Raw genomic sequence first — 18,876 nt, forward strand, 5'->3', positions numbered from 1 at the left:
AACATGCATGTGTGGGAAGCAAACTGGTGGCAAACTGTGGAGGATTTCACCACTGACCTGGTCTTAGATTTTTGGGCCCCCAAGCACAAGGGCTTATTTTGGGGGAAACGCGATTTCAGGGTGATCAGCCCGGCTGGACGCCACACACCCCCAGCGTGCACACAACAGCCAGCAAGCACGCAGGAACCAACAGTATCCAGGAGCAACTGCAGCCTGCTGGCCCCCTTGGTCAGCGCACTCTGGGGCTGCGCAACCTGCACAGTGCAGGTGAGTTGATTACCTGTCCAAGCAGCAGAAGGAGGCAGAGACACAGGGGGGAGGGTGGCAGGAGGCAGGCGATCCAGATGCACCTCCCGGGCCGCGGGAAAGCCGAGAGACATAAAGATGAGCCTCCTGCTCCAGCCCACCAACACTTGGCTTTCCCGCGGCGTGTCCGGATCTCCTGCCTTCCCCTCCCCCGCCTCTGCCTCCATCTGCTGCCAGTGCCACCACACAAAGACAAGCCTTCCGCAGCCGTCCACAGCTCCAGTTCAACCACTCTTGGTTTTTCTGCGGCCTGCACGACACATCCAGATCGCGTGCCTCCCCACTAACTCCGCCTGCTGCTTGGACAGGTAATCAATTCACCTGTGCTGTGTGGGCTGCTGCCTGACGCCATTGTCCCCCGCACGCTTGCCGCCTCCTGTGCCCACCCCCCTTTCCTAGGGCTTATTTTGGGGTAGGGCTTATATTAGGCGCACACTTAAAAAGAGGGTAAGGTTTATTTTCGGGGTAGGTCTTATTTTGGGGAAAACACAGAATTGAAAGGACCACACAGTTCCTTAAGGAACAGGCTCAGACTCAACCCTTCCAAGACCGAGTGGCTGTGGCTTCCAGCGTCCCGATATAGTCAGCAGGTGCCATCGCTGACTATTGGGGGTGAATCTTTGCCCACCACAGAGAGGGCTCGCAATCTGGGTGTCCTCCTGGACGCACGGCTGTCTTTAGAAGAACATATGACGGCCGTAGCCAGGGGGGCCTTTTATCAGGTTCGTCTGATTCGCCAGTTGCAGCCCTTTCTGGACCGGGATGCCTTGCACACGGTCACTCACGCCCTTGTCACCTCCCGGCTGGACTATTGTAATGCTCTCTACATGGGGCTCCCCTTGAAGAGCACTCGGAGGCTCCAACTGGTCCAGAATGCGGCCGCGCGGGTGGTTATGGGCGCAACTCGTTGTGCCCACGTGACCCCCCTCCTGCGCGAGCTGCACTGGCTCCCGGTGGTCTTCCGGGTGCGATTCAAGGTGTTGGTCACCACCTTTAAAGCGCTCCATGGCATAGGATCCGGGTACCTTCGAGACCGACTTCTGCCACCAATACCCTCCCACCGACCAGTCCGCTCCCACAGAGAGGGTCTCCTCAGGGTGCCATCAGCCAAGTTATGTCGGCTGGCGACACCCAGGGGGAGGGCCTTCTCCGTGGGAGCCCCAACCCTGTGGAATGAACTGCCCCCGGAAATACGCAAGATCTCCGACCTCCGAGTGTTCCGCTGCGCTCTGAAGGCCCGCCAGGCAGGGCTGTCAATATAATAATTTTAAATTGGGTGTTTTAAATTTCTGGGGTTTTAAATTGAGCCGAATTTATTTAATAATTTTAAACTATTTTAATTGATGTTTGTCTTGTGCTTTTATTAGGCTGTACACCGCCCTGAGTCCTTCAGGAGAAGGGCGGTATAGAAATTTATTTATTTATTTATTTATTTATTTATTTATTTATTTATTTATTTATTTATTTATTTATTTATTTATTTAAGTTGGTCAATTCTGAACACTGGATTCTTTCAGCAAGTAAAGAAAATAAGTTTTGGGTGAAGTTACCGGTGGAGTCTGAGGCAACCGATGAGCCAGGAGCACCAACCGCCGGGCCAGTCCGCGCTCCAGCAAGCTGAGGAAGAACGGGAGAACGGCGGCCACGTAATTCCCGCCGCGGTCCATCAACGCGTTGAGCAGCTGCATCTTCTGGCAAGCCGCCTGGAGTTTGGAGACGTGACGGAGGCTGAAGGACAGGAGGAGACACGTGAGCGACACGCAGGAAGCTTCTCAGAGGGCAAACAGGCGAGCGGCTTTGAGGCAAGAGGGCTCACAAGCAAGGAAATTAAACATTTGTGTTAAGGAAAATATTTGTATGGAGCTATAGATATACCTTTGTATCTGTACACCTTTCATCTTCTAGAAGTCTTAAGACTTCAACTCCCAGAATCCCCAGGTAGTGTGAGTTTTTATCACACAAAAAGTAGCCAATTTTTTTCTTTTTCTATCATTTATTTCCATCTATCTATCTATCTATCTATCTATCTATCTATCTATCTATCCATCCATCCATCCATCTATTTACCTATCTACTCACCTGTCTATCTACCTAGATATCTTTCATCTCTCCCTATTTACCTACCTCTATCTTCCTATCAATCTACCTACCTACCTCTTTCATCTTTCTCTATATATTCATCCATCTCTAACTTCCTACCTATAGTATATACCGTTCATCCATCCATCCATCCATCCAATCTATCTATCTAATCTATCCTCTACCTGTATCTCGCTATCTCTCTACCTGCCTATCTACCGTTTTATCTTCTATCTATCCTCTACCTATACATCTCTCTCTCTCTCTCTCTTTTTCTATCTCTCTATTTTTTTTTATTTTTTAAAAAAGTTTTTTATTAGTAATTCAAAATTAAAAACGTTGGACATAGATATGATATCACTGATCCCAAGCATCTTCCAACACTTTACAATAATATACCAATGATGATATAATAATATATTCCTTATACATTATTTAAACATAGTATAATATTAATCATTTATACCTTATTCCTATACAATTATACATATCTATACCTACATATACCTATCTATACAATTCACATACATATTTATCTATAATAACGTATCTAATTCTAGTCTAACATTACACATTTGTCTCGGCTATCCTCCTTTTATCTAACCATTCATAGAATTTTGCCCAGATTTTATAGTACAATGTTTCGCTTTTATCCTCGAGTTCCAAGGTGAGTCTATCCATTTCTGTGCAGTTGAAAATTTTTAGTAGTATTTCCTCTTCATTTGGGGTATCTTTTTCTTTCCACTTCTGCGCAAACTCTCTTTCTCTCTCTCTCTCTAATCTATCCTCTACCTATATCTATCTCGCTATCTATCTATCTATCTATCTATTCTATCCTCTACCTATATCTATCTTGCTATCTCTCTACCTGCCTACCTATCTTCTACCTATCTCTCTCTCTCTATCATTCAATTACTCTATGCTTTCTTTCCCTGCCTTTCAAACCCCGGAAGACCTTCAAAAACTTTTCTCCAACAGTGTGGACTAGAAACTTAGGTTTTGTTTTCTGTAAGTGGTGGGAGAATAGAGGCAAAACCCATTTTTAAACCCACTCCTGGCCTTGATAAGAACCGAAAGGCACCCATCCCTCCATCCTGTTGAAAGCCACAACCTACTGAAACACGTGATCGAAGGTCCGGAGCAGAGGCTTCTGGGTCATGAAAAGCAGCTGAAACCCATCCACCGTTGTGTCATCCAGAATCTCCATCGACTGCCTGGCTTCAAACTGGACCTAAGGAAGAACAGAACCACCTAAATATTAGTGAGTACAGGAATCGGGTTTCTTTATTTTTTAAATTAAGGTAAGATGAGAAGGAAACATTCTTGTAGATGTTTCATTACCCGATTAGGTAACATTATCAGTGCTGGAGGTGGGTGGATTGCAAAGTAAAAGGAGGAGGAGGAGGAGGAGGAAGAGGAAGAAGAGGAGGAGAGGGATGTAGGTAGGTAGGTAGGTAGGAAGGAAGGAAGGAAGGAAGGAAGGAAGGAAGGAAGGAAGGAAGGAAGGAAGGAAGAAAGGAAAAGAAAACAGAGAAGGGCATTTTTTCTTCTCTGAAAGCATCTAAAGGTCTTTGCAGCCATCATTTTGGACCAGATTAGCTAGGCGGAAGTAATAGTCCTTTATGAAATTGTGCAGGTAGTCCTTGACTTGCAACCGTTCATTTAGTGACCATTCGATGTTACAACAGCACTGGAAAAGGGGACCTATGACCATTTTTCACACTTATGACCGTTGCAGCCTTCCTTATGATCACGTGATCAAAATCCAGACCCTTGGCCACCGACTCCTATCTATGACGGTTGCAGGGTCCCCTTTTGACCGACCTTCTGACAAGCCAAGTCCATGGAGATGCCAGATTCATTAAACAACCGTGTTACTAACTCAACAATTGCAGCGTTTATTCACTTAACAATTGTGGCAAGGAAGGTTGTAAAATTGGGAGGGGGGGGACTGTCTCGTTGAGCAACAGAAATTTGGGACTCAACTATGGTCGTTAAGTCGAGGACTACCCGTGGACTATCTAGTTCCGCTTGAAATGGCACCTAGCCTCGGAATCTGAATAGACCGCGGAGTCTTTCAAACTCTCCTTTCTAGTCAGCAGCTGCTACCTCCTCCTGGTAACCTACTCCAGGAGTAACTTCACTCCTCCCCTCTTTACCTGCTTGTAAGTGTTGGCAGTCATATCCGCACACAGGTTCACCAGTCCAGAAGAGTCTACAAACACCACTTGGGATGCCTGGTGGAAGTCCGTCAGGGAAGGCTAAGAAGAAAATCAAGATTGCAAAGGCAGCGTTGATTAAAACATGAGTAGCAGCTTCCAAGGAACCAAGCTATCCTTCAAGAGATCTCACATCTTCACATCTCACACTAAAACAGAGGCAGATAGACGAAAGACTGCCCTCCACTTAATATCTTCATTGGTAGTACAGTGGTTTAAAGTACCCTGTTATTAAGACCAGCTGCCTGCAATTACTGCAGGTTCGAATCTCGCCAGGCTCAAGGTTGACTCAGCCTTCCATCCTTTCTACCTACCATCCTACCATCCTAAGGTAGGTAAATTGAGGACCCAAATTGTGGGGGCAATAAGCTGACTTTGTATAAAAATATACAAAAGTATGAAGGCTATTGCTTAGCGCATTGTAAGCCGCCCTGAGTCTCCGGAGAAGGGCGGCATATAAATCAAAATAAAAAAAATAATAATGAATTTCACTGGTGCAGTTTTTTTTAATCAGATTAAGATTCAATCTCTGAATTTGAGGCAAAGCCTATAATAATATTTCCAATTTTAGCCAACAACAGCCAGGACTGTCTTCCTAGCCCAAGTCATTCAACATGCTTCCAAGATTACAGAAAAACTTGATTTTTTTCTCCACTTCCATAACATACTTTAACTACAATACCATTAGGTCACTCACATCAACTTGCTCCCTATTCAATAGCGAGATTCATGCAATGGAATGGAATGGAATGGAATGGAATGGAATGGAATGGAATGGAATGGAATGGAATAGAATAGAATAGAATAGAATAGAATGGAATAGAATAGAATAGAATAGAATAGAATAGAATAGAATAGAATAGAATAGAATAGAATAGAATAGAAAATATGGAACGGAACGGAACGGAACAGAATAGAATAGAATAGAATATGAATGAGGAATAGACTAGACTAGACTAGAATAACAGAGTTGGAAGGGACCTTGGAGGTCTTCTAGTCCAACCCCCGCTCAGGCAGGAAACCCTATAACCATTTCAGACAAATGGTTATCCAACCTCTTCTTAAAAACTTCCAGTGATGGAGCATCCACAACTTCTGGAGGCAAGTTGTTCCACTGATTAAATGTTCTCACTGCCAGGAAATTTCTCCTTAGTTCTAAGTTGTTTCTCTCCTTGGTTAGTTTCCACCTGTTGCTTCTCATCTTGCCTTCAGGTGCTTTGGAGAATAGCTTGACTCCCTCTTCTTTGGGGCAGCCCCTGAGATATTGGAAGACTGCCATCATGTCTCCCCTAGTCCTTATTTTCATCAGACTAGACATACCCAGTTCCTGCAACCGTTCTTCATGTTTGAGCCTCCAGCCCCCTAATCATCTTCGTTGCTCTCCTCTGCACTCTTTCTAGAGTCTCCACATCTTTTTTTACATAATCAACATTTTACCTGTTTACATAATAAGCTTAAAATGTGATCTTCCCTCTCCATCTTTATCAATCAGTAAATAATTCAAATGCCTCTCTTACCAGACTGGGTTCTTTGTCTTTTGAGAGACTGATTCCAGATGTTGTCAGGTCTGTAGTAGCTGGGAAGGAAGAGGAAAAAGAAATAATCACTTCGGACAGAGATCCCCATCTTATATCCTTATAAGTATACACTATAAGTATAAATTATAATTTAATTTATAATTAAATTATAAATTATAAATAAATAAATACAAGTCGTTCTTGAATTACGTCCACAACTGAGCCCAAAAGTTAAAGGATGGTATAAAAATAGTAGGCAGTTACAGGTAGTACTTGACTTATGACAAATGTCTGTTGCTAAGCGAGACATGCTTTAAGTGAGCTTTGTCCCATTTTACGACTTTTCGTGCCACAGTTGTTGAGTGAATCACTTCAATTGTTAATTTTGTTACAGGGTTGTTAAGTGAATCCGGCTTCCCCATTGACTTTGCTCGTCAGAAGGTCACGTGACTCCAGGACACTGCCACCGTCATAAATATGAGTCAGTTGCCATGAATTTGATTTTGATCATGTGACCATGGTCATAAATGTGGAAAACGGTCATGTCGCTTTTTTCAGTGTTGTGGTAACTCTGAACAGTCACTAAATGAACTGTTGTAAGTCGAGGATTACCTGAACCCAACAAGCCATTGGACCTCAAGTTCCATACATCACAGGCATGCAGGGATGATGGGAATTAGAGTCCCACAAATCTGGCCCCACGCAGTGAGAGGCCCACTCTTTTTGGTGGAGGAATCTAAACCTTGAAGGATCCCTTTACTCCCAAGCTTACTGGTCCCAGGAATAATTGGAGGGAGAGGACCATAAAGTAGATCCAATCACAAGGCTGGATTTGGAACGAGAGTTTGGGGGCTGCTTCATTGGGACATTCTTATTGGATGGAGTGTAGGACAATCTACAGCTATTTTCAACTGTGAACTGGAAGGGCCACTGTAGATTTTAAAAGTACTTAAAAGTACCTTTATTTTTTTAAACTAAGGTAAGATGGAAAGGAGGGAGGGAGGGAAGAAAACAGGGGAGAGAGATAGGAAGGATGGGAGGGAGGGAGGGAGGGAGGGAGGAAGGAAGGAAGGAATCAGAGAAGGAGGGAAGAAAGGCGGGAGGGGAGGAAGGAAGGAAGGGAGGGAGGGAGGGAGAGAGGAAGGAAGGAATCAGAAGGAGGGAAGAAAGGCGGGAGGGGAGGAAGGAAGGAAAAGAAATCAGAGAAGGGAGGGAGGGAAGAAAAACAGGCAAGAAGGGGAGGGCTCAGAGAAAGGAGGGAAGAAAGGAAAAGACACCAGAGGAGGAGGGAGGGAAGCAAAACAGGTAGGAAGGGAAGGGAGGGAGGGAGGGAAGAAAACAGGGGAAGGAGATAGGAAAGATGGGAGGGAGGGAGAGAGGAAGGAAGGAATCAGAAGAAGGGAAGAAAGGCGGGAGGGGAGGGAGGAAGGAAGGAAAAGAAATCAGAGAAGGGAGGGAGGGAAGAAAAACAGGCAAGAAGGGGAGTGATCAGAGAAGGGAGGGAAAGAAAGGAAAAGACATCAGAGGAGGAGGGAGGGAAAGAAAACAGATAGGAAGGGAAAGGAGGGAGGGAGGAAAAGAAATCAGAGAAAGGAGGGAGGGGGAAAAAAACAGGCAAGAAGGGAAGGGATCAGAGAAGGAAGGGAGGGAGGGAGGAAGGAAGGAAGAAAAAGAAATCAGAGGAAGGAGGGAAGGAAAAAAATGCAGGAAGGGAAGGGAAAGGGATCCGAGCAAGTTATGGTCCTCTGAACTGTATTATTACATCTGCCAAAAGATTTGCTTCTCTGGATTCCACGTAGACCCTTTATTCTTCCATTTACGTGCCTCCTTGCTGCCCCATCTTACACCTAGAACTTCAGCATTTCAGAAAAATGGCCTGCTCCCTTTTCCTTCACAGGGGGAATTCCTCAGGTGGGAAAAACAATCAAAACAAAACCCCATCCCTCCCTCCCTCGCACACAGATCCCATCTGAGGTTCGGCCCAAGGGCCGCCGATCAGACCCAAAGCCCCCAGAAGCCCCCCATGTAGCGTCAGGGAGGCGGCTTCATCTGAACTCAGCCTCCTGGCTGAAGCTCGAGGTTTTATGCAACTTACCCAAGAAGTGGAGAGCGTTTCGCAGCACCTGGTACGCGCTCATCATTTTGCTGATCTTGTGAGTGGCCAGCAGGTATCCCACCAGCATGGAGGCCATGAAGCCGTTGAAACATCCCAGACCCTGGGAAATGTTGACGGAAGTGAGATCTTAACACAAACACACAGCCCTTCCCTCCACAATCCAAAACACACAGGGCTCATAATCTTGATTTTAAAAAAACCAAAAAACTGGGACGTAATTCTGGTGCGTATCGTAGAACAGTCTTTGCACAGAAGACAACTTTCGAGACGCAGATCACACCTTCCCTTGTTTCCCTGCCGACAATTTTTCGTCCTGGTGGAAAGAGTAGAGAGATGTGGGGTCCCTGGTATTCTCTGAGCTTGCTGGTTTGTGGGCATTTCATTACCCAACTAGGACACATCATCAGTGCTTGAGGGAAGCGGAGACAGGTCAAATCACATCTATGTAAACAATAAGGAAAACCCCACTCCCTTCTAGCACTGATGACGTTACCTAGTTTGGCAATGAAATGTCTGCAAAAAAATCACCCAAGCTCAGATAGGAAGGACCCCACAGTCCTCCCCTCTTCCTCCTTTCTCTTTTAGCACTGATGCTGTTACCTAGTTTGGTCCTGAAATGTTTGCAAGAAAGCCACCAAGCTCAGAGAGCATCAAGGAACCTACAGTTCTCTTCCTCCTCCTCCTCCTCCTCCTAGCACTGATGAGGTTACCTAGTTGGATAATGAAATGTCCACAAGAAAACACCCAAGCTCAGAGAGCACTGAGGACCTTACAGTTCAATTCCAAGCTTACAAAGATATTCTTCTATTGGTCAAAATTGTTCTCCAACTCCATGCCCTCCAGAACCATAATTCTGGCCCTGATAAGGGGAAGACAACCGGTTCTCTGCCTAAATGACTGGCTGGGTGGGCGTGGCCATGTGGTGTGATAGGCAGCACTCAACCTCCTGCACCCCTCCGGGAGCAAAAAGAGGCCGGGGGAGGCGCACCCTCCCTGCACCCCGTTTTGGGCCTAGGAGGCCTCCTTGAAGCCTCCTGGGAGCGAAAATCCCGGGGATTCAGCCAGGGCCTTCAGAACCGCCAGAAGCTCCCAAAAGTGAAGAGGATGAAGTGGAGGAGCCTCTTCTCGATGCACAGGCGCGCCGAGCTGCCAAAAGGCAGGAGTGGCTCCTCAGGAGGAGGTCTCCTCGAGAGTAAGGCTTGGGGCTAATTGGCCACTCCCCTAGCCTATTTAAGGAAGGATGATGACTGAGGCAATTTGCAGGGAACAACTTCGTTTATATTCTTTCGCATCTTGACTCCAGAAACGTCTGAACGGCTCTTGTTTCTCTCTCTCTCTCTCTCTCTCTCTCTCTCTCTCTCTCTCTCTCTCTCTTTATTTATTTATTTATTTATTTATTTATTTATTTATTTATTCATTTATTTCAATTTGTATACCGCTCTACTCCCGAAGGACTCAGGGCGGTGAACAGCCACAGAATAAAACATATGAGTACAAAATTTAAAATAAAATAAAACGAATTAAATAATTTGGCTGAAAATTTAAAACCCCAATAATTTAAGACCAAATTTAAAATTTCCATTTTCCAAAATTTCTCGTCAGTTTTCCTGCAAATTGCTTCTGGGCATTCTGCCAACCACAGTAAGCTTACGGTTATCTGAAAGACTGTGCCTCAGAACTGAGTTATTATTCTTTGGACTCTTGTTGGCTGTTAATGAAGTTAAATGAAGAGCCCTTGTTCAGAAAAGACTGGTTTAAACTGTACTTGTGTACAGAAAGCTCCTTAGTAGTCCTTAATTAGTAAACTAAGATTTGCACGGACTTTGTGTGTGCTGCGTTCTTTGGGGTCCGTAGCTGGGGCAGAACACTCTGCCAGCGAAAACGGAGCTGGGGGGGGACCGTTTTCGCTGGCAGAGGGCTGCAGGCGGCCATTGTGGACGAAAATTGGGTACAGAGGGCCACGTCCACCCGAGCTCAGTTTTCGTTGCTGGAGGCACCACGGGCCATTCCTTTGCCGTTTCCAGGCCGACCCCGCGAACCAGATCTAAGCACCCTGCAGGCTGGATCCTTGAGTTTGACACCCCTGATCTAACCCATTCAAAAGCAACACCTCCCTGTCCCCCCCACCCACCCACTCTAATGGCAAGTTGAAAGGAAGAGGCATGTAGCTGCCAACATTTCATCCAGGAGAGAAACCTCAAAAGAGCTTCTGTGCTTTGACCAATTTCAACCAGTCAACCCGGTTTACCTGATGCAGCTCTCGCTGGCGGAGCCAAACTTTGAGGAGGGCCACTCCATCTTGGAAGCCCCGGAAGGCGCTGGCCGCCTCGGAAAGGTAGAGCAGGTTGGTCTCCATCACCAGGTCCCACAAAATGGAGTTGTTGTAATGGGGGGTGGGGGGCTCAGCGACTCCTGGAAAGAAGCATAGAGGGATGGGATGGTCAGGATCATCTCACCTGGATGCCGACAAAGGATGCTTCGGACCAACTTCCTGTCTGGCCGGAGCAACAAGCAAGAGCATGCAAACCAATTGCTAATCAATGAGAGGAGCAACTTGGAGGTAAGGGAAAAAATTTCCTGACAGTGAGGACAATGAGCCGAGGTGGCGCAGCGGTTAGAGTGCAGTACTGCAGCTACTTCAGCTGACTGCTAGTTCAGCAGATCAGCGGATCAAATCTCACCGGCTCAAGGTTGACTCAGCCTTCCATCCTTCCGAGGTGGGTAAAATGAGGACCCAGATTGTTGGGGGGCAATATGCTAGTTAGTATACTGTCGATTGTTGTAAGCCGCCCAGAGTCCTCAGAGAGTGGGCGGCATAGAAATACGATAAATAAATAAATAAATAAATAAATAAATAAATAAATAAATAAATAAATAAATAAATAAATAAATAAACAAACAAACAAACAAACAAACAAACAAACAAACCAGTGGAACAGCTCGCCACCAGATGTTGTGGGTGCTCCATCACTGAAAGTTTTGAAGAAGAGACAGGACAACCATTTGTCTGAAATGGTGTGGGGTTTCCTGCCTGAGCAGAGGGTTGGACTAGATGACCTCCAAGGTCCCTTCCAACTCTTGTTAGGTTTAGTAGCCACGTTTGGAAAACGGCCCCTGAACTTCTTTGAAGTTTACCTGTCCCGGGCAAGTCCTTCTCCGTGAACCAAGCAGTCCGGACGTTGTTTTTGCTGGGGTGCAAACGGAGGGGCCGGAAGACCCCCGGGGCTGGGCAGGCATGGAGGCGGATGGTCAGCGTCTTTGCATCCTTCCCTGCAACAACACACACACACATACACACACCCAGGCAGATGGGGAAGAAAAGAAGGGAGAAGAGAATAAAAAAAGGGAGAAATTAGCAACGTGGACGTTGTTCAAAATGTCGTTACACCCGAACGCAGAGACAGAAGCAATCAGAGTCCTGTCTGTTCAGCTTTGGGCTTTATCTTGAAATAAGCCTTTTAAAAAATCCCACCCGATGGGAATCAGTTGCAGTGGTGGGAAGCGGAAGCTATGGATGGGGGCCTGTCTGGCAGGCTGATAGAGAGGGAGGGAGGGAGGAGGGAGGGAGGTAGGAAGGAAAAGGAAGGAAGGAGTCAAGGACACAGGGAGAGAGGGAGAAAGGGGTCAAGGACGGAGGGAGGGAGGAAGAAGAGAGGGAGGGAGGGAAGAAGGAAGGAAGGGACAAAGGGAGGGAGGGAGGAAAAGGAAGGAAGGAGTCAAGGACAGAGGGAGGAAGGAAAGAAGGAAGGAACCGATGAGGGAGAGAGGAAGGAAAAGGAAGGAAGGAGTCAAGGACAGAGGGAGGGAGGGAGGAAGGAAGGAAGGAACCAATGAAGGGAGGGAGGAAGGAAGGAAAAGGAAAGAAGGAGTCAAGGACAGAGAGAGGGAGGGAGGGAGGGAGGAAGGATCCGATGAAGGGAGGGAGGAAGGAAAAGGGAGGAAGGAGTCAAGGATGGAGGGAGGAAGAGCGGAAAGGAGGAAGGAGGGAGGGATGAAGGAGACAAGAAGGAAAAGAGAGTCAGAAGGGGAGGGGAGAAAGGAAGGAAGGAAGTCCTGGAAGCAATCCTCTCCTCTCAGTCAGCCAAGAAAGGCTCCTGCTTCCTCCACTTCCTCACTTTTAGCAACCCTTCGCTTCCCCCCTTCTCACCTTGTGGCTGGAGGAGCACAATGGGCTTCAGATGGTTGCCGTTCAGGTAGGCAAAGGCCACACTCCCGAAGCGGTGTGTCTCGGCCAGGTGTTGGGCCAGGTGGGCCAGGTAGAGGGCCCTCTTGCGGTGGTAGCGCTGGTTGAGGTTATCCTTCTCTTGGAAAACTTCCTAACAAGACAAAAGCCGTTTTCAGGTAGTCCTCGACTTACGACCCCAACTGAGCCCCAAATTTATGTTGCTAAGCCAGACATTGGTTAACGGAGTTTTGCAGAAGCCTGGCCAAGAAAACAGAACACCGATGAGGATGAAAGATCTCTTTATGTGCTGAGCGTCTTGCCAATGTTGTTATCCGTCTTACTATCCATTTGGTGGATGGTGAAGGCACCAAGCCAGGAGACCGTGAGTTCTAGTACCCACCTTGGCCTCAAAGGCAGTTGAATGATTTTAGGCCAATCACCAGGGGGCAGTGAGTTCTAGTCCTGCTTTAGGCCTGAAAGCCAGCTGGAGAACTCTGGGCCAATCACCAGGAGATGGTGAGTTCTAGTTCCATTTTAGGCATGAAAACCGGCTGGGTGACTTTGGGCCAATCACCAGGAGATGGTGAGTTCTAGTTCCCCATTAGGCATTAAAAGCCACCTAGGGGACTTTGGGCCAATCAGGAGACAGTGAGTTCTAGACCTGCTTTAGGCATGAAAGCCAGCTGGAGAACTCTGGGCCAATCACCAGGAGACAGTAAGTTCTAGTTCCGTTTTAGGCACAAAACTTGGCTAGCTGACTTTGGGCCAATCACCAGGAGATGGTGAGTTCTAGTTCCCCATTAGGCATTAAAAGCCACCTAGGGGACTTTAGGCCAATCACCAGGAGACGGTGAGTTCTAGTTCCGTTTTAGGCATGAAAACCGGCTGGGTGACTTTGGGCCAATCACCAGGAGACGGTAAGTTCTAGTTCCGTCTTAGGCACAAAAACCGGCTGGGTGACTTTGGGCCAATCACCAGGAGATGGTAAGTTCTAGTTCCATTTTAGGCATGAAAGCTGCCTAGGGGACTTTGGGCCAATCAGGAGACAGTGAGTTCTAGACCTGCTTTAGGCATGAAAGCCAGCTGGAGAACTCTGGGCCAATCACCAGGAGACTGTGAGTTCTAGTTCCGTCTTAGGCACAAAACCTGGCTAGCTGACTCTGGGCCAATCACCAGGAGATGGTGAGTTCTAGTTCCCCATTAGGCATTAAAAGCCACCTAGGGGACTTTGGGCCAATCACCAGGAGAACGGTGAGTTCTAGTCCCGGCTTAGGCACGAAATCCAGCTGGGTGACTTTGAGTCAGCCTCTCTCTCAGCCCACCCCACCCCATAAGATTGTTGTTGTGGGGGAAAATAGGTGGAACAAGGAGTATTGGTATTATGTTTTCCCCCTCGAGTTCTTTACAAAAAAACAATAAAAGATGGGAGTCAAAATGAATAAATAAATAATAAAAGGGCCACTCACCTTGGGCATGATCACTGCCACATCCACGTTCACCTCCGGCTTGATGCAGGTGCCCAGCAGGTAACTCCCCACCACCTTCACCTCTGCTGGGGGCAGAAAATGGAACTTGCCCTTCACCTTGAAAGGAATCTGCAGGATAGGGACTTTCACTCCCATGGGAAGCCAGGACTGGTCGGTGATCTGAAAAACAAAAAGTGGGATCCACCCTTTTGTCCCTGGATCAAAGGTTCAGTGGGAGAAACGGTCCCAGATGGTCCAAACGGAAGAATCCCAGAAACTCCAAAAATACAGGTAGTCCTCGACTTACGACCACGACGGAGACCCAAAATTTCCGTTATTAAGCAAGACAGTTGTTGGGTTTTGTCCTATTTGACGCCCTTTCTTGCCTCAAGCTGTTAAGTGAAACACCGCAGTTGTTAAGTGAGGAAAACACAGTTGTTAAACGAATCCGGCTTTCCCATTGACTTTGTTGGTCGCCAAAGAGGATCACAGGATCCGGTGTGAACTGCAACCGTCATAAATATGAGCCGGTGGCCAACTGTCTGAATTTTGATCACGGGGAGGCCGTAATGGTCATTAAGCGTGAAAAAACAGTCACAAGTCACATGTTTCAGTGCCATTGCAACTTTCGAATGGTCACTAAGTGAACTGTTGTTGAGTGGTGCGGTAGCCTAGAGGTGGAGCTCTCACCTCAAAGTCAGGAGGTTGTGAGTTCGATCCTAGGTAGAGGCAGATATTTCTCTCTCTGGGCACAATGAGAATCTATCTGCTGAACAAAACTCCGCATTGGTGACAGGAAGGGCATCCGGCCAGGAAACATTCAGCTCCATTCAGTTGCCCAGACTCCACCCCCTAAAGCAGTGTTTCTCAACCTTGGAAGCTTGAAGATGGGTGGACTTCAACTCCCAGAATCCCCCAGCCAGCGTTGCTGGCTGGGGGATTCTGGGAATTGAAGTCCACCCATCTTCAAGCTACCAAGGTTGAGAAGCACTGCCCTAAAGGGATTATAGGATTGTTAAAAGAGGATGATGACTAAATGATCCGTTGTAAATTGAGGACTACTCGTGCTGGTTTTGTGACCTTCCTTTGATTCCACAATAGGAGGGGGCCATGCTAAGTCAAAAGAAGCTATATTCCTGTTCAGGCATTCAAAATTCAATACATTATTGCAAGGAGATTGGGGTTTCTTCCCAAATTTGGGGGAGACCCTCCCAACTGTACCAGAAAGTCCTTAGTGTGAGGTATCCTACACCTCACCTGTCCAAATTCGCATAAAAATATTCCCAAAGGTGCACAAGCATCTTTAACACAATCTCCATTATTCTCTATCCCATTCGAGTCAGGATTGACCTCTGGAGGTTGGGTTGTAAACTCGAACACAGGGCCAGGAAGCCACTAATCTGGGGTTACTTGCCAGGTCCAGTCCAAAGGTCCCCCTCGAAACCCTCGACCAAGCGGTGGGCATCACATACTGTAACAACCTGTTTGGCCAGCATGTGGAAATGTGAGCACGTGCCATTCAAAAACAGAGCAATTGGCTTCCTTGGAAACAGGTCTCAAGATGTCCCAAAAGGTGCTGTTTCCAAAAAGAAACTAGACTTGCTTGGGTTTTTTTTTTCCCCCTTGAAAACATTTCGCTTCTCATCCAAGAGCCTTGATAGTACAGTGGTTTAGTGCACCCTGTTATTAACACAGCTGCCTGCAATTACTGCAGGGTTCAAATCTCGCCAAGGCTCAAGGTTGACTCAGCCTTCCATCCTTTCTGAGGTAGGTGAAATGAGGACCCAGTTTGTGGGGGCAATAAGCTGACTTTGTGTAAATATACAAAAGTATGAAGGCTATTGCTTAACGCATTGTAAGCTGCCCTGAGTCTCCGGAGAAGGGCGGCATATAAATCAAATTAAAAAAAAAAAAAAGAAGCTTCTTCAGTTCTGACTGAAGAGCTCAGAGATTCTTGGATGAGAATCCCAAAGGTGCTTTATTTTTTTCAAGAGGCAATTGGACTTTTCTGGTTTTTTCCTTTGGAGACGTTTCACTTCTCATCCAAGAAGTTTCTTCAGCTCTAACTAGATGGTGGGGAATGGAAGGATTATGTTCCTTGATAGTTCCAGATACACCTATGTATGTCGTATCCTTCACCCTTTGTTGAAAGAGGGCTGTTCAATTTGGACATACATGGTCTCTTTGACCCCGCAGACTGTCAGTCTGACACCCCAAAAAGCTTCTTCAGCTCTTACTGGGATGGTGGGGAATGGAAGGATTTATACTCCTTGCAGACAGCTGGTCCTTTGCATCCTTTTTAGAGGGCCAAAGAGGCCATTATGTCCAAATTACCTTTAAAGCCCTACATGGCTCAGGGCCAGGGTATCTTCGAGACCGCCTTCTACCGCATAGCTCCCAGCGACCGGTAAGATCCCACAGAGTCGGTCTCCTCTGGGTCCCGTCAGCTAAACAATGCCGGCTGGCGGGCCCGCGAGGGAGGGCCTTCTCTGTGGCGGCCCCAGCTCTCTGGAACCAGTTACCTCCTGAGATCCGGACCATCCCCACCTATTGGCCTTCCGAAAAGCGGTAAAATCTGGCTCTTCTGGCAGGCCTGGAGCCGTTGATCTCGCTGTTGCGATCTGGCGAGAACCGGCCATGAATGGCGTGAATGAGTTTTTAATGTTTTTAATTTTTAAATGTTTTTTATAATGATTTTTTAAAATGTATTGTGAGCCGCCCTGAGTCTTCAGAGAGGGGCGATTCATATAAATTAATTAAATTAAATTAATTAAAACCATATACAAGCAAAGATACAATACTATGTAAATAATATGTAAATAATTTAACACCACGGAACCGAAAAACACAGAATTGTATTTCTATATTTTCACAATAAAAACCAAATAAAAAAATAAATTAATTAAATTAATTAAATTAAATTGAAGAGTCCTCTCTCAACAGAGGGGGAGGGATGCGGCATTATCTATCTCCAATCTACAATATAGTCCTTTCAACAGTTCCAAGAAGGATCCACACCCATTTGCACAACTCTGGTGACCCTGAGGACTATAGATAAACCTCCGAGTGGCCTTAACGACTTGCTAAAAGGATGCAAAGGACCAGCTGTCTGCAAGGAGTATTAAATCCTTCCCTTCCTCACCATTCAGTCAGAGCTGAAGAAGCTTTTTGGATGAGAAGCGAAACGTCTTCAAAAGAAAAAAAAACAGAAAGTCCCGTTGCCTCTTGAAAAAAGGTGGGACAAACCAGGACCTGGATGACAAAGAAACCTCCATAGTCGTATCTCAAGATGCTATCAACCGCACGGATCCAAAACATACGTCTCTCGCCGGAACCTCCGGGACGTTCTTAAGCATGGCGCTGATTTCGTGAAGGAAGGCATCGATCCTCTGCTTCCTCTTCTCCTTGAGGGTCACCTCTTTCAACAGCTCCTCAATCTGCAGAAAGGAGAAAAATGCAATATATAAGGGTCTTCCTCAGGGTGGGGACGCAAAGCATTCTGGATCTGCCTTTTGTTATAGGACAGTGATGGCTAACCTTTTTGCCATCGAGTGCCAAAAGCGGGGGGAGTGCGGGAGGGGGGTGCCCACAGCCTTAATTCTATGTGCCCTGCCCCATGCACATGCGCGCATGCCCCCCCCCTTTTGGCATGTGATGGCACGGTGGGCTACCAGACTTCTGGTGGGACCGGAAGTCAGGAAACGGGCTGTTTCCGGCCTCTGGAGGGCCTCCGGAGGGGTGAGGAAGGCTGTTTTCGCCCTCCCCAGGCTCCTAGAAAGGCTCTGGAGGCTGGGGAGAACGAAAAACGAGCCTTTCTCACCTATCCCCCCCCTCCCCCCCGGAGGCCGGAAACTATGTTTCCTGACTTCCGGTGGGCCCAGAAAACCTGAAAATCAGCTGGTGGGCACACACATGCACACCAGAGCTCAGCTCGCGTGCCCACCAATATGGCTCCATAGCCATATGGTGCCATAGGTTTGCCATCACGGTTATAGGAATTGCCTTTCTGGTTCCCCCTGCCAAATCTGCTCAAACCACCAAGCTGCCAAGCAAGCGCAAGCAACACAAGAGTTACTCATAACTAACTACAGTAAGCAACTTTGTTGTCCTCTTCCCAGGCAGGTAGCCGAACTCGACTTAGAGCAGTCCGTTTAGTGACCATTCGGAGTTACAAAGGCACTGGAAAAACCTGACTTGGGCCCGGTTTTCGACGCTAACAACCATTGCAGCAACCTCAAAGTCGCGCGATTAAAATTTGGAGGCTCTGGCAACTGACTCGTATTTATGACAGTTGCAGTGTCCTGGGGTTATGTGATCCCCGTTTGCGACCTTCTGAGGAGCAAAGTTGAGGGGGGGGGGATGCCAGATTCACTTAAGAACCGTGTGACTAATGTTAACGACTGCAGCGCTTCACTTAACAACGTTGGCGAGAAAGGTCATAAAATGGAGGGAAACTCCCTTCATAATGGTCTGGCTGAGCCACAGAAATTTGGGGCTTTGATTTATTCATTTGTTGAGCATACGGCAAGAATGTTAAAAAGCCTCTCACTATGACCTTCTCAATGAATAGAATCAGATTCAGAATAGAGCTGGAAGGGACCTCGGAGGTCTTCTAGTCCAACCTTCTGTTCAAGCAGAAGACCCTACCCCATTTGAGACAAGTGACTGTCCAATCTCTTCCTGAAAACCTCCAATGATGGAGGCAACACCCACAACTTCTGGTGGCAAGTTGTTCCACTGGCTAATTGTCTGCAATGTCAGGAAATTTCTCCTCAATTCCAGGTTGTTTCTCTCCTTGGTTAGTTTCCTTCCATTGTTTCTTGTCCTGCCCTCTGGTGCTTTGGAAAATTATTTGTTCTATTTACGAATTCAAAGGTAGAGTATTCTACATGACTGTGGCAAGAAAGGACGTAAAATGGGGCAAACCTCAGTTCACAACTGTCCCGCTTAGCAACGGAAATATTGGGCTCAATTGTGGTCGTAAGTCGAGGACTACCTGTGTTACAAG

At 46.9% G+C, this 18,876-nt stretch overlaps 1 protein-coding gene across 5 annotated transcripts in view; it reads right to left on the reverse strand.

The window, feature by feature from the left end:
* NOL6 (nucleolar protein 6) overlaps positions 1–18,876 on the reverse strand; it is an 84,266-nt gene that overhangs the window by 60,586 nt on the left and 4,804 nt on the right. For all 5 annotated transcript variants that reach the window (XM_087885464.1, XM_060684455.2, XM_087885463.1 and 2 more), the window contains 10 exons: positions 17,189–17,305; positions 13,869–14,048; positions 12,385–12,553; positions 11,373–11,507; positions 10,486–10,649; positions 8,217–8,337; positions 6,122–6,180; positions 4,545–4,646; positions 3,501–3,616; positions 1,857–2,034 (listed from right to left, as the gene is read on the reverse strand). In XM_087885464.1, coding sequence (XP_087741590.1) covers positions 1,857–2,034; positions 3,501–3,616; positions 4,545–4,646; positions 6,122–6,180; positions 8,217–8,337; positions 10,486–10,649; positions 11,373–11,507; positions 12,385–12,553; positions 13,869–14,048; positions 17,189–17,305 — 1,341 coding nt within the window. The remainder of the gene's footprint in view (positions 1–1,856; positions 2,035–3,500; positions 3,617–4,544; positions 4,647–6,121; positions 6,181–8,216; positions 8,338–10,485; positions 10,650–11,372; positions 11,508–12,384; positions 12,554–13,868; positions 14,049–17,188; positions 17,306–18,876) is intronic.

Source organism: Pantherophis guttatus, chromosome 2 (genome assembly GCF_059756535.1).
Source record: "Pantherophis guttatus breed Tessera chromosome 2, ASM5975653v1, whole genome shotgun sequence".
In the NCBI taxonomy this organism is placed as follows: Eukaryota; Metazoa; Chordata; class Lepidosauria; order Squamata; family Colubridae; genus Pantherophis; species Pantherophis guttatus.